Raw genomic sequence first — 13,733 nt, 5'->3', positions numbered from 1 at the left:
TAGCTTCAAGATAGGGATGTTTTATTTTTTTTCGCAGAATTAGGTTTTTATACATATAATAAACACGATCTTTTAGGAGAATCTCGGGGGTTGGGTTTGATGCGTTCGCATGCGCTGTTCATATGTTCTTATTAGCATTTTTAGAACACAATGCACGGCCTCTTTGGGTCACGCACAGACTGAATCCTCTTTTTCTTGTGGTGGTATATTCCGGTTCGTTATATCCGAGGTTAGCAGTCTAAAGTTCGTTATATCCGAAGCGGTACACTTAGGTTCATCCTATCCAAGGTCAACACACGAAAGTTCGTTACATCCAATGTGGCATACTTATGTTCCTTATATCCGAAGTAATCACGTGACGGCGGTCGCCATTCCCGCTCGTACTGACCCTTCTAATGGGAACGTATTTAAGCACGGTCATAAAACGCAGATCAAAATCAAGGATTTCGAAAGATATTTAGCCAAATTATTGAAACATTCAGGTCACTAAATACTCCTAATGTATTCTTGCTGGTAAAAATAACCCGTATGACACATACATGTGTGGTTGGCAGGACAACCGGATCTAATGAGAGTGCCTAAATGAAGAAACTTTTGAAAGCAAAAATTATGAAGGGTCACACAGGAAGGAAGGATATGTGCTTATTATTAGCGACAGGAATGTCACTATACGACCAGAGCACGCGGAAGTGTTCCTCCGGTGTGTTACACAAAAAGAGCCAACATAAAGCTCATAAAATGACACTATGCATATGTATGGGCGAAATATGAATATCCCTGAGACTGCGTACGCTAAATTTTCCACGCTATTAACAAAATTGCTCGCGGACTTTGAGGATTAGAGTAGAACGGAAACTGGCGAAAGAACAACTAATACAAATACCGCTGTGGTTGCGTTAAGAGGGGCTACAAATTGACAAAAAAAAACTTGGAGCTATGGGAATTTCTTTAACTAGCCCTAATACACTCGGTATGCATTCTTAGTCCTCTTTTGTTCGAGCGCCCACTTTCAAGCTCTCCTGAAATGCTTCATATAACTATATCAAAGAGTGAAATTGTGCCGCACTTTTTTTTTTATTGGACAGCTCACGATCGGATAGAACACTGTAGCTGTGGTAATGCAGGGGCGGATTTATGCTGGTTACGCAGAGGAGGCCCTTAAGTCCAGTTCTTGGCTCAGGGCACCAAGAAGTTTTTTTTTACTGTTGGTTAGGCCAATTAGGTTTAGGGTTAGGAGTTCGAGTCTGCCGGGACAGAAGTGAAGAGGAGGGGACCTCACTCACGCATCTGCCTCTTTCCGCGCATGCCGAAGAAGCCCGATCCTCGCTTGCCCTGGAGCACGGCCCGGCGCAGCTGGGCGATGAAGGAGTCGACGCTGGCGGGCGCCAGCAGCCGCTTGCCGCGCATGGCGTGGAAGGCGCGCTTGTCCTCGTCCCAGACCTCGTCGCCGCCCTCCTTCTTGCCCCGCATCGCGTGGAAGGCGCGTTTGGCGGCGTCCAGCACGCCGCCTTCTTCGTCGGGACCGCCGTCGGCGCCCCCTTCGCCCCACGCCAGCTGCTCCTCGAGAAGCACGTCGCCCAGCTCCGACGGCTGCCCGTCGCCGCCGCCGCCGGCCTCGGAACTCTGCGGGGCGGCACAGGAGCGTGGTTACAACGAAAGACCAACAGATCAATGCGATAACGGCGGTTGGGCAGCACAGAGAACGAAAGTTCGCAGGATGGTCACTAGTGTGTGATCTTGTTTGTTTGTTGCACCGGTGAATAATGTCTTCTGTGGGTGGTGCTGTCACTAGTGACGTCACTGTGTCTGGACCACTCAGTGAAGCGCGTCTCAGTGACGTCTTGCATGACGCCTTCGCATGCCGACCAATCAGTATGGCGTGGTGTAACGCCAGCGCTTGCGCCCTAGGACCTGCATATGTGCCTTTAACAGGTGTCGCTATAAAAAAAGAAAAAATAAACACAGCAAGAACAGAAGGGTATATGCTTGGGCTTGTTGGTTCATATTTGCAAGGTAAAAACGTAGCGCAAAGAAACAAGGACACAGAAAGACAGACAACGCACGGCGCTAACTTCGAACACTGGTTTATTTCAGAAAAGGAAAAGTGGTTTTATATCTATATCACGACCACCACGCCGTCAAACCATGCGCTAGCAAAGCGTATCAGCCAGATATGCGAGCTCTTTTGCCAGCAATGAAACTGAGGGGGTACTAACTTTGAATGTGATTGTGATTGAAAGATGATTGTGTTAGTACCCTCTCTGTTTCATTGCTGGCAAAAGAGCTCGAATATCTGGCTGTTATACGCTATGCTAGCGCATGGTTTGACGACGTGGTGGTCGTGATGTAGATATAAAGCCACTTTTCCTTTCTGTCTTTCTGTGTCCTTGTTTCTTTGCGCTACGTTTTTACCTTACAGCAAGAACGTTCGCATGATGACGCTAGTTTAAGCTTCAGGTGTGAAGGGGGGTCAGGCTGCGTGAGAGATCATGAGGGTCGTCTAAGTGAAATGGTGTTGTGGCTGTCATGTATCTGGTGTTTAGTGAATCATGCCAATTAATCATTCACGTGGGTTACTTGACTCGGTAATTATAGGTCACATTACAGAAGACCGATAACAATGGGCCATATCACACGACATTCGAGTTTCGACGGATCAAATTACCAATTATGGTTACGTGATGATGACGTCATTTCATGCGTATGATACGATCTCCGAACAACAAGCGTTTAACGGCGCAATTCCTGGAAAATTTTTTTGCAAACTTTCTCCCACCCACGTCCTCACTTTCTCACACCGCGCATACTAAATATCGCGGCTACATAATGCAGACATGGCTCACGTGATCACAATGGCATATTTTAATGGGGCAGCAGTACGACGCCTTTCCTGTATCTGTCCTCGCTTCGGCGAGCGCGGCTTCGGCCGCTTATATGTTTTTTTCAGCAGCGTCCGCTCCGGCGGACACAGTTGTTGCTGCGACGCGCGTCTTTCTTTCCCTTTTCTCTTTCCTCTGATCTTTTAACTCTCCTCTATCTGCACGTGGCAGCGGTGGTGGCTTGGCTCGAGCCAGTAGGCAGGCCCGTGCAATTTCCTTTTCATCCTTCTCTCAGTCACAACAACAACAACAACGTCTTTCCTTACGGCGCATCCTTTCGCAGACTCGATTTGTTAGCAGCATTTCTCGCAACTCCGCTGCGCACTTTTCAATAAACATCTTGTTTGTTCTGTTGAGACATCATGCGTTAATTACGTTTCTTGCATTTTGAGCCGCCAATTGCCGCTCATCCCCAAATGAACTAGGGACATGTCGAACATAAAACGCCGTCAACGTTATGCCTATATTTGCTGGTTTTCTCATTTAGTAGAACGTTAAGTTGGGCGAGTTGGTATAGGTTCATGGTTGAAAAACAGCGCACAAAAGACTAGACACAAGAGTAAAGGCGACGACAGGACAAGCGCTGATCTCACAACTAAGGCTTTATTGCAAAAACCTGGGTATATAAGGAAGGCATAATCATGAAAACAAAATTGAACAAACAAAACTATGACAATGATAAAACTAGTGTGCGCCCGAAGCCCACAATCTGCCAAGAAACGTGATCTCGTTATCACTTAAAGCAACCGAAGGTTTGCTAACGCAGCCCCGTTGCTCCGTTGCGATGAAGTATGCTTCTGCTACTTCCCGCGTGGTTTGATCTCTGTGAGAATACAACACCTTTGCTTGGCTTAACAAAGCAGTGCACTTTTTCTTCTTGCTTTTCATCACTGCGCACCCCTTACAGTGGGTAACAAGATAAGATTGGTCATTGCCTTTATCTAAATTGTTGTTGTGTTCTTGCAAACGCTTATTCAAGCAACGGCCGGTCTGTCCGATAAAATAATAAAATAAGGAACTTGCGATGTGGGTGGTCCTAAGTTGTCATCAAAGCTATACTCGACACATAAAGCGGTATTTAATGTTAGCGATGCTCATTTAGAATTCCTGTCGTATTTGGCTCTCTAGAACGCAGCTCTTCTTAATGAGTTCCGCTAAAAGGCGTTCTGCAATCGTAAGCGCATTACTCGAAATCACCGCGGACGCTGGAAGACTAAACGATGATGACCGCGCGCTGCTCTATGTATGTACATACTTTCCTCTCAGAAATTTCTAACCGGACGGTCAGCACAGAAACAAAATGGTGCAATGAAACATAGTTAAATGCCGATAGACAAAACAGCGTTTGTTTCCTGTCTTGGAGTCTTTGTTTTGTTGATTTCATATGTTAAAATAGCCGTTCTTGCTTAATGGCGTAGTGATTGCCTCTCGCCCGATCGCCACTACACACACGCAGCCATGTTCGTGGCTCATATCACATTGATGACTTCCGACAACCTACCAGCGTGTGTGCAGGGTGTTGTAGCACAACGCTCAGCTTGAATTTCTTCATTTTACGCGTTTTTTCTTTTACCTCATGCTTAGACTCACAAAAAAACAACATATTTTTAAGTCTGAATGATTCGATATCTTTAGCCCTGTGTTAGTTTGCCTGTATTCGCAAGAAAGTTTCACAGCGAGTTAGAAACTTCTTATTGCTACGCCCAGCAAGAAGTGTAGCACGTGTAGAGGCCAGTGAGCCCCTGGGGCTGAAAATATCCTTCCGCAGAACCCAGCGAGAAAGCCTCTCGGTTCAACACTTTCTCGACCTTAAAGCGGCGCCCGCGACGCACACAATAGGCGCTTGCAATGTGCAGGTCTCGCAGGGTTCACTGTCAGAAACTCGTTCGATAACTTTTTTACACATAAAATATCCGTTATTATGTTTTCCGAGATCTGCTTTAATATTTACTCGCTTCCATTTTGCCGCTCCCGGCGTCGAAAACAAGCTGGTCGACACGTGGCCGAGAATGTTTTGACCTTCCTCCCACTCTTTCGCGAGTTCGTATTTCGCTCGAAACGCTGCTGGAGTCAAAACGCCCGTGACCGGATTCGCGAGACGGGCGGTTTTGTAAGCTGCTCTAGCGCGTGCGCATCCCGCAAATTGGTAAATTGGTTTTTGAGGAAAGGAAATGGCGCAGTATCTGTCTCACATATCTCGGCGGACACCTAAACCGCGCCGTAAGGGAAGGGAGGAAGATGGGAGTGAAAGAAGAAAGAGAGAAAGAGGAATAATTCTCTGGAATAATTTCGACCACCTGGGGATCTTTAACGTGCACTGACATCGCACAGCACACGGGCGCCTCTTGAGTTTCACCTCCATCACGTATTTTGAAAGATTTGTCATGCGTCTTGTGCTGGGACAGCTTGCGGTAGCGCTTTCGCGCGCGTGACTGAAGCATGTCAACGGCGCCACCTTCATCAGCCGCCTGATAGCGGCTTACTGTGCAGCCAAGTTCTCGTTCCTTATCGCAGGTGTCAAGGTGATGAAGGAACAACTGCGACGTTTGCACACAAACTCGACAGAGTGAGGTTCGAGTTGATTATTAGAGAGACAAAGGGTGCCTTTGAGAAGGAATGCCTGACTTGTCCTTTACTCTCTTCCACAGTGTTTTTATTTTTAATTTTTCAGTTTTAATCAGAGCGAACTTAGTTCGACTGCTCTCGAGTTTTCATAAACGAAGCAAATTAAGGATAGCTGGTGTACTACGTGAAAGCTGGAGCTACAAAAGGATTATGATAATGTCGGCGATAGTCTGAAGGCCGTGAGAAGGAGCCGGCTGGTCATTAAAGTGACGCGAATTCCGATTTTTCGCATTGTTGATTTGCTCTCACAACATATAATATAGAGTTTGCACGCCCCGTTCACAGATGTCTTTTGAAATCTGCACACGTAACCTCACTTCATTTATCATTTATCGAGAACGACCCTTATACTCTGGCGCGACGTGTTATCTTTCGTTCTGTGCATTTTTTCAACTATACTCAGATATTTTTTTCCCGAGACCGTAGTAAAACGGTCTCCTCCCTAGTGACCAGAGTGCCATTACAATGTATACTGATAAACGCCAGCAACAAGTTAGGCGTTTGCCAAAACATGGTGGAGGGCTTTCCGAATGCACACAGTACGGAGCAATGTCTTGGCCCAATTTAGTTTTTGCCCTAACTTCGTCTCGTTTTCCTAGGTTCGCCTGTTTTTCGGCTGGTGTTTTTCCCATCAACGTTATGCACCAACTAGCCCAACAACGTGTTTTATTAGTTTTTGTACTTCGGACACACCAAAAACTGCAAGTATTCTGCTGTATATGGTATCTCGTCGCCTGCACTATCGCGCAACTTCGCTGGTGGTTTGTTTAGCACTCGTGAGTGTCTCATATCGCTCGTTAAGCTGTGGTGCACTTCCTAATAAAAACGAATAAGCAGAAAATTTGACAAGTTAACGTTGCTTCGTGGTATCACTTGTGTTGTACCTACTTCGGCCTCACTAAACTCGTAACCGGCCAATTACAAGGATGAGGAAGGAAAGGATTAGAAGAATTTTGCAACTAGAAATTCGATATATCCTTATGGCGGTATTTGGTCCGATGTAAACAAAGATTGGTGCCTAAAGCTCTCAGCAAACTGACGACTCGACAGGAAATATCGATGTGAACAGCATCTGGAGCTTTTATTCCGGTAATGGCCTGGTTACTAGAGGTGTTTCTTTAGGGCATGTCTGCGAACTAGCTTTCATTTTGGCCGTATCTCTGTAATTAAAATATGCCCGCGTGCGAACATAGTCTAATGATGCTTGTCCAGCTTCTTTGACTGTCACGGCTTCGAGCCAAAGAAAGACAAATAGCACACCAGGCCATGCACATGGAAATGCCGCCGAGTTCTCTTTGTGTCTGCTAGCATGATCAGTGATTCTCTATAGACCGCAAGTTTTCAGAGCACAACAGATATCATTCCCTTCACTGCAATCCTAATTTTTAGAGCAGGACTTAATTTCGTTTGGTTTGGTTTTGGGGGTTTAACGTCCCAAAGCTATTCAGGCTATGCGGGACGCCGTAGTGAAGGACTCCGGAAATTCCGACCACCTGGGGTTCTTTAACGTGCACTGACATCGCACAGTACACGGGCCTCTAGCATTTCACCTACATCGAAATTCGACCACCGTGGCTGGGATCGAACCCGCGTCTTTCGGGTCAGCAGCCGAGCACCATAACCACTCAGCCACCGCAGCGGGCAGGATTATAGTGACTACATCAAAAATTCGTCTAGCTCCACGATGCTCTCTCTGTCTTCACCGGCAGAAATGTCAGAAAGGTGTTTGCGAGACAGCCAAAGCCGTGGCTCAAGCGGCTGTCGTGTCTTGCTCCTAAGTATATGTGTTAGGTGCGAGGGCTAGACTCCTCACCTCGGCGACCTTTACACATGGCAACGAAATGCAACAGCGTCTGCATACCGACATCTTCCTCGGTGTTAAACAACTCACGAGTTCGAAATTATGCCAGGGCGTTCTAATGTAATCTGCACCTCATAGCCGGGTTGTGATCTAACGCCTAAAAATTAACTTATTCAGTTTGTCGAGAAAAGCAAATCTAAGTCAGAAGAGGCAGAATTAAGGGCGATTTGTTCGTTACCAAAAGTTCCTTGAAGTTGCCAGAAAAACAAATTAGGTATCTGAAGTTCGTTACATCGTGAACACATAACCCTTTTCTTCACGGCTGCTGAAACTGTTTCTGCGTTTTTGCACTTTTTTTTTTTCATTTTACAAAATTTAGTTTTGCTCAAGTTATACTAATACATGAGACATCCAAAATCGATATGTCGGGGTTCGACCGCATTCCTTAATTGCTTTTATTCTCCTTCTTCAACGATTCGATACACTTGCTCGTGCACTCTATTGCTAGAACAATGCTTAGTGTTTTTCTAAGAAGTATGAATACGCGCACAGAAGGCGTTTAATGGAAATTTTCATTAAAAAATTTTCCGCGCTTCATTTCGCGCTGGTAGATATAAGTATGTCTATCTCTTAAGATTCGTCGGTGCTGGTTTCAAATCTCTTAATGCTTTCTGCTTAAGGCTTTTAAGCTTTCCCGGAAGCCAGCTTTTAATTAGCCAGCCTTCGAATGAAGATATTTTTGGGGGGGTTTTCGATTCGCGTATTGCCTATCTTAGGGCAACATATCAAAGCCAGTTTTCGAATTAACTAACAATAGAAACCGTAACCTCAGCTGATCGGCTGGGGGCCTCGGACGTTTCACATTTATTGATTGTTTGCGCAAAGAAGCAAAGATTACACACAACTTAATACGTCACATTCTCTCAATTAGGGTAAACATATCATAAGTTTAAAGCTGTAACTACAACAAACCTCCAACTCCCTCCTGAGCTCAGCTCAGTGGCTGCATAGAAAATCTATACATTTTCCTGTAACCTTGGTGTTATTTCTTAAAACAGCGCAAAAGACATGGACACAGATAAAAAAGACACACACAGCGCTGTTTTTAGAACGACAGCGAGCGTCCTCGGCAAACAGAGACAGCAATACGCGCGACGATGAAATGTGGATCAAAGGACACATACTGGAAAGAGCCCGCCAAACGAGCAATGAAGCTTACAAGGGTAGATGTGCAGGCTAGTTGGTGAACCGTGATTCCTTAAAACAGCGCAAAAGACAAGGACACAGGTAGTATGTGTGTTCAATTCGCTGTCGCCCTACCATGAGCTTGCCGTCCCGGTTAGCTCAGTTGGTAGAGTGACTGCTCCGGTGAAGCGGTGGTCCCGGGTTCGAACCTCGGACCAGGACAAATTTTTCTTTAACTACGGAGTTTCTAAGAAAGCTGTATAGCTTTCCTCTGTAGCCGTATGGCTGCGCTCAGGTGGATGCCAATGAGTAATTACTCCCTTATTACAAATTTACTCCACCTTGGGGGATTCCCCTAAACATTTGACCAACACTGTTCCCACTTCGAGTTATTGATCAATTCGCTCTCGCCCTACCATAAGCTTGCCGTCCCGGTTAGCTCAGTTGGTAGAGCGACTGCTCCGGTGAAGCGGTGGTCCCGGGTTCGAACCCCGGACCAGGACGAATTTTTCTTTAACTACGAAGTTTCAGAGAAAGCTGTATAGCTTTCCTCTGTAGCCGTATGGCTGCGCTCAGGTGGATGCCAATGAGTAATTACTAACTAACGAATGGGGTTTAACGTCCCAAAGCGACTAAGGCTATGAGAGACGCCGTAGTGGAGGGCTCCGGAAATTTCGACCACCTGGGGTTCTTTAACGTGCACTGACATCGCACAGTACACGGGCCTCTAGAATTTCTCCTCCAAAGAAATTCGACCGCCGTGGCCGGGATCGAACCCGCGTCTTTCGGGTCAGCAGCCGAGCACCATAACCACTGAGCCACCGCGGCGGCAATGAGTAATTACTCCCTTATTACAAATTTACTCCACCTTGGGGGATTCCCCTAAACATTTGATCAATAGTATGCGTACAGTCAGATAGTACAGTCAGTATGTGTCCTCTGATCCGCATTTCATCGTCGCGCGTATTGCTGTCGCTGTCTGCCGAGCACGCTCGCTGTCGTTCTAAAACAGCGCTGTGTGTGTCTTTTCTATCTCTGTCCTTGTCTTTTGCGCTGTTTTAAGGAATCATGGTTCACCAACTAGCCTGCACATCTACCCTTGTTGGCGTTCTTTTTGCGCTGTTATAATTAGTACTTCCAATGAATGGTTTATTCGAACGAGTTGAGTCTCGTAGTGCTTGCGTCGTTGCAAAAAAATCCTGCCTAGACCAGCCACCTGCTTGATATACTGGTTAAGTCAGCTGGTAGAGTAGCTGCCCCAGCTTGGTGTTTGTCGCAGGTTCATTTCACAATGCTGGGACGAATACACTTACTTGCGCAACTTCTAATACCTCTTACAAAAGAAATCTGCTCCATCTTGGGAGATGCCACGAAATAAGTTGAAGTGACATAGTTGCAGTTGTTTTATGCGACTTATTGTCAGTTTTAATATACCGAATACGCGGTTTGGCCGCTAGGTGCGGACAGGCCTTCAGCATATGTACGAATGAAGCTAATGAGCCAGCAAGAGCACAGATTAATGAGGAAAGAGTTGCTTGCGTCACCCCCTTTTTCTTGCATGGCACCTGTTATTTACGTGGCGATGTATCATTGGGTTTTTTTATGGTGCGTTCAGTGAGACAGTTTCCAAGCAACGTTTTGAAGCTAACCAAGCACTGTCGTTTATTGAAGCCGTGCGAAGTTGTTTGACACCGGCCTTAGCTTGCTTGTCTTACACATGCGAAGGTTGTTGCACTCAGGCGTTTGTTTATGCGAGTGATTGTTATTGCTGTGAAGGATAAAATCTTCAGTTTTATTTTACTTGCTGTACGAGGAAACGTCGCTAGCAACCCGTACTGTTGAGCTAGTTGGCGGGGGATATTCTGGCAGTAGGCCCGTATGCGAACGCAACTACTCTTGGACCGCTACTATTGGATCGCTGCTGTTTCTCTACTCTTTCTGTTCGCGCTTTCCCGTTTTTCACAAGTTACTGAGGATGATTGTTTGTCACAGAGGCGCGAACTAGTGAAAAACTTCCTTCTGATTCTTAGTGGCAGCAGCGAAGGATTGCCAGAAAAAAAAAGGAGGGGAAAGACTTCTTTCAACGCGTCAACAGGCGTGTACTGAGGCATGCACTGAAGCCTGTCTCACATTGCTTGGAATTACCAAGCTGTCGTGACATATCTGGTAGTAGAGCAGCAATTGTTCTCTACTTTTTATTGTTGGATGTTTATGCACTACAGGTAAGTATTTTTTGTTGGTCGGCATGCAACACTGAGTACATTGAAACAATAGTAATGTCTTCCATTTTTTTCAGGCAAAGTACTTTCAATCCGCCAATGCCAGTGCTGAAAGGAAGCGGACTGTGCTTACCTGATACGATGCACCTTTTGCGGATACTAGCGTGAGCAGCAGGACCAGAGAACACAGAGCTAAGGCCTTCATCTCCGTGTGGTGCATTGTCGCCGCTGCAAAACGAAGGAAAGGAAAGCAAAAGCAAGAATAAGGACTCACGTGAAGTTCTCCCGTCCGGGGAAAAAAATAGCATCTGCTCATTCCGGATCTCAACGCTATCAAACATCCCGTGTGTACCGTTGCGTGCGTTGGACTGCCAGAATATCTTTTTCAATTCACATTGATCGCTTCTCTTTGTATCGGGCCCTAAGAAACTCGCTAGAACTTCCATTACGTGATTGGGAGTGCAGGGGTGAGGTCATGCTTGTTGTGGGAATTCCAGCTCACAACTGTGTGCTTGGATTTGTGAAGTTTAGCTTATAGGACATCGGCCCTAACAGCGAGACAAGCAATGGGAAATACATTGATGCTTGAGAAACGTTGCATTTGCGTGTTCTCAAGACGGCTTTACCATCTTAATGTATTTGTTATGTGCTACCCAGTGCCATGAAAAAAAAGAACCATTGCTCTAGGCTTGACAACAGGCTCAACCAACGAGAATGCTCCCTTTCTGGCTCTAATAAAATTATATTTTTTACCACCAAAACATTTTCTACGAAGGGCGTTTATTACTTCATCTCTTTGAAGCCCTCCCTTTAAACTCAAATATTTAACGGACGAGACGGCAGCGCCATCAAAGGCAACGCCATCAAAGGCAACAGCTGTAACCAGAAACGAGTTTTTTTTTTTAATCTCTTTGATTTGCTGCGAAGTAAACATCCTTGCTAGTACAAGGTACGGTATGCTTGGTTGCCTCAGGCATGGAAACTGTCCCACTCGGGAAAGGCGGCACTGCGTAACATTGCTAGCTTGTCCTATCATTTCTTATGCGGTTTACTTGGCGTCAGCTCGGAAAGTAACGGAAATAGCCTTGTCCTCGTCCCATCACTCGTGTTTCCATTCTCTTCCGAGCTGACGCCAAGCAAGCTGTGTAACACAACTGGTTCAGATTCAACCAATTTTATCAATCTTATGTGGCCTTTATGAGTCAACAAACGGTGGGCATTGGCCCCATGCATTCGAAATTTCAGGATAACAGTGCTTGAGAAGCTCGAAAAATGTAGGAAGGGCAATTAAAAATCCTAGTTCGATCGCCAAAACATTCAGACATTCAGAAACATTTATGCAGGAAATATGTCGAAAGGTCATCGCTTTGATTCACTGGTGGCCCATTTGTTTATTTATTATTCCATGATTTAATGATTTCCATGGCCCATGATTTCAAGAAAGACGCGCAATGAACCGATCTCCGGGCTCGGTAATGCAAGGAAGGCAACCGCAGCATTGCGATGAAACCAACAAGTTGCATAATACTGCTCCATCGCGGCCTTTTAATCAGGTCAACAGATCAACAGATCTGTTGTTTTTCGACACATCAAAGGTGACTCTCGAATATTTGATATCCTTTGTTTGCGACACAGCACTGCCTGCCAAGAAGAAGAGTCAAATTGTATCAATACCGATGTTATGTCTAATACAGCGCTACACGAGTAATTTTTTTCCTCCTGTTATTTATGAGCCTGATATAGAAAGCGTATACTTCCGGGAACATCGTATCATACACTGGCTGCTTCCGTGCATTTTATCATTCCCTTTTCCTTCATATGCCCTACGATCTCCTTGTCGGCGGGAGTCTCCATCCATGCTTCCTTTCCTCGGAGTGACACGAGTAATAAAATTTTGTTTGCGACCGGACACCAGGGCTCGGGATCCACGCTCGACACAGGCTTCGAGAACTCGCGTGCAGGCTGACGAGTCGGTGCGAAATGTAGAGCCTCCCGGGAGAGCCGAAACAGGCGCGACGAAATTTACTCTTCGCTCAGGATGAAAGTGATCGTCTATATGCCAGCAGCATTCCGGCAGCCTGAACACGAACCGGCCAGGTCTAGTTGCAAGCCTATCCGCCACCTCATAGTGAAAACGGCACACTTCTGATTCTCTGTAGCCTCCGTCGACAGTCTGAGGGAACGGGGCTGTAGCAGACGCCAAGAGCTCGATTTTCATGGAGGGCTTTTCCCCGGTGCGCAGTGCTTTTTGCTATTATCCTTTTGGAATAGTTGGTAACTCAAGTTTCTTTTGATGCTCCTTTATTTGGTTCGCGCATTTCTAGAGATCTGTTGGACGCAAAGAACCATGCAAGGTTCCACGGAGGAAAGTCAAAACAGAAAAATAAAAGAACGTTTATACAAGAGGGAGATTGTCCAGAAAACACTCGTCTCAGCATATTTCGTGTTCGTGCGTGTTCGTGTCTCTCTTTTTCTTGGTCCTTCGTTTTAGTTGCGCTGTTTCGTTCCTTAATCAGCATATTTGTCGACGAATATTTGGTAGACGACGCCACGTGCTGTCTGCTGTGCGAAATGGCATTAAAGGGCTGACAATTCTGGCGCTATCTTATTTCATGAAGTGCTTGTGATCGCACTGATCGTTCACGCATGCCTGGCAGCTTCGCGGCTCGTTTAGGGACAAACGCAACGGCCCTGTTTAAGTGAGACAGCACCGGCAACGCGCTTAACTGATCGAACATGTACGTTGCTCTGGGGTAAATAGTAAACGTTTTTTAGCATGCTTTGCTCAATCTCATTAACAAGTGTCTCTTGATAGCAGTCACCAGCTGTGCATTAACGAAAAACTGTTACCTTCCGTGGCTTGGCATATTATACAGTATAAATATGAAATGTTTGGTTTATTTGGTTTATTGGGGTTTAACGTCCCAAAGCAACTCAGGCTATGAGGGACGCCGTAGTGAAGGGCTCCGGAAATTTCGACCACCTGAGGTTCTTTAACGTGCACTGACATCGCACGGCACACGG

The 13,733-nt window shown here is 45.9% G+C and overlaps 1 protein-coding gene across 3 annotated transcripts in view; it reads right to left on the bottom strand.

Annotated features, from left to right (window-relative positions):
- The window catches only part of LOC149339263 (uncharacterized), a 170,664-nt gene that overhangs the window by 22,783 nt on the left and 134,148 nt on the right, over positions 1 to 13,733 (bottom strand). For all 3 annotated transcript variants that reach the window (XR_016283500.1, XM_089548022.1, XM_089548023.1), the window contains exons 2-3: positions 10,843 to 10,937; positions 1,284 to 1,623 (exon numbers count right to left, since the gene is read on the bottom strand). Coding sequence is in view for 2 of the 3 variants with exons in the window: in XM_089548022.1 (XP_089404148.1) it covers positions 1,284 to 1,623; positions 10,843 to 10,929 (427 nt within the window). In the remaining variant the exon portion in view is untranslated. The remainder of the gene's footprint in view (positions 1 to 1,283; positions 1,624 to 10,842; positions 10,938 to 13,733) is intronic.

The sequence above is a fragment of the Amblyomma mixtum genome, chromosome 6 (assembly GCF_055824585.1).
Source record: "Amblyomma mixtum isolate Tamu chromosome 6, ASM5582458v1, whole genome shotgun sequence".
Classification (NCBI taxonomy): Eukaryota; Metazoa; Arthropoda; class Arachnida; order Ixodida; family Ixodidae; genus Amblyomma; species Amblyomma mixtum.
This window is presented reverse-complemented; position numbering and strand designations above follow the sequence as displayed.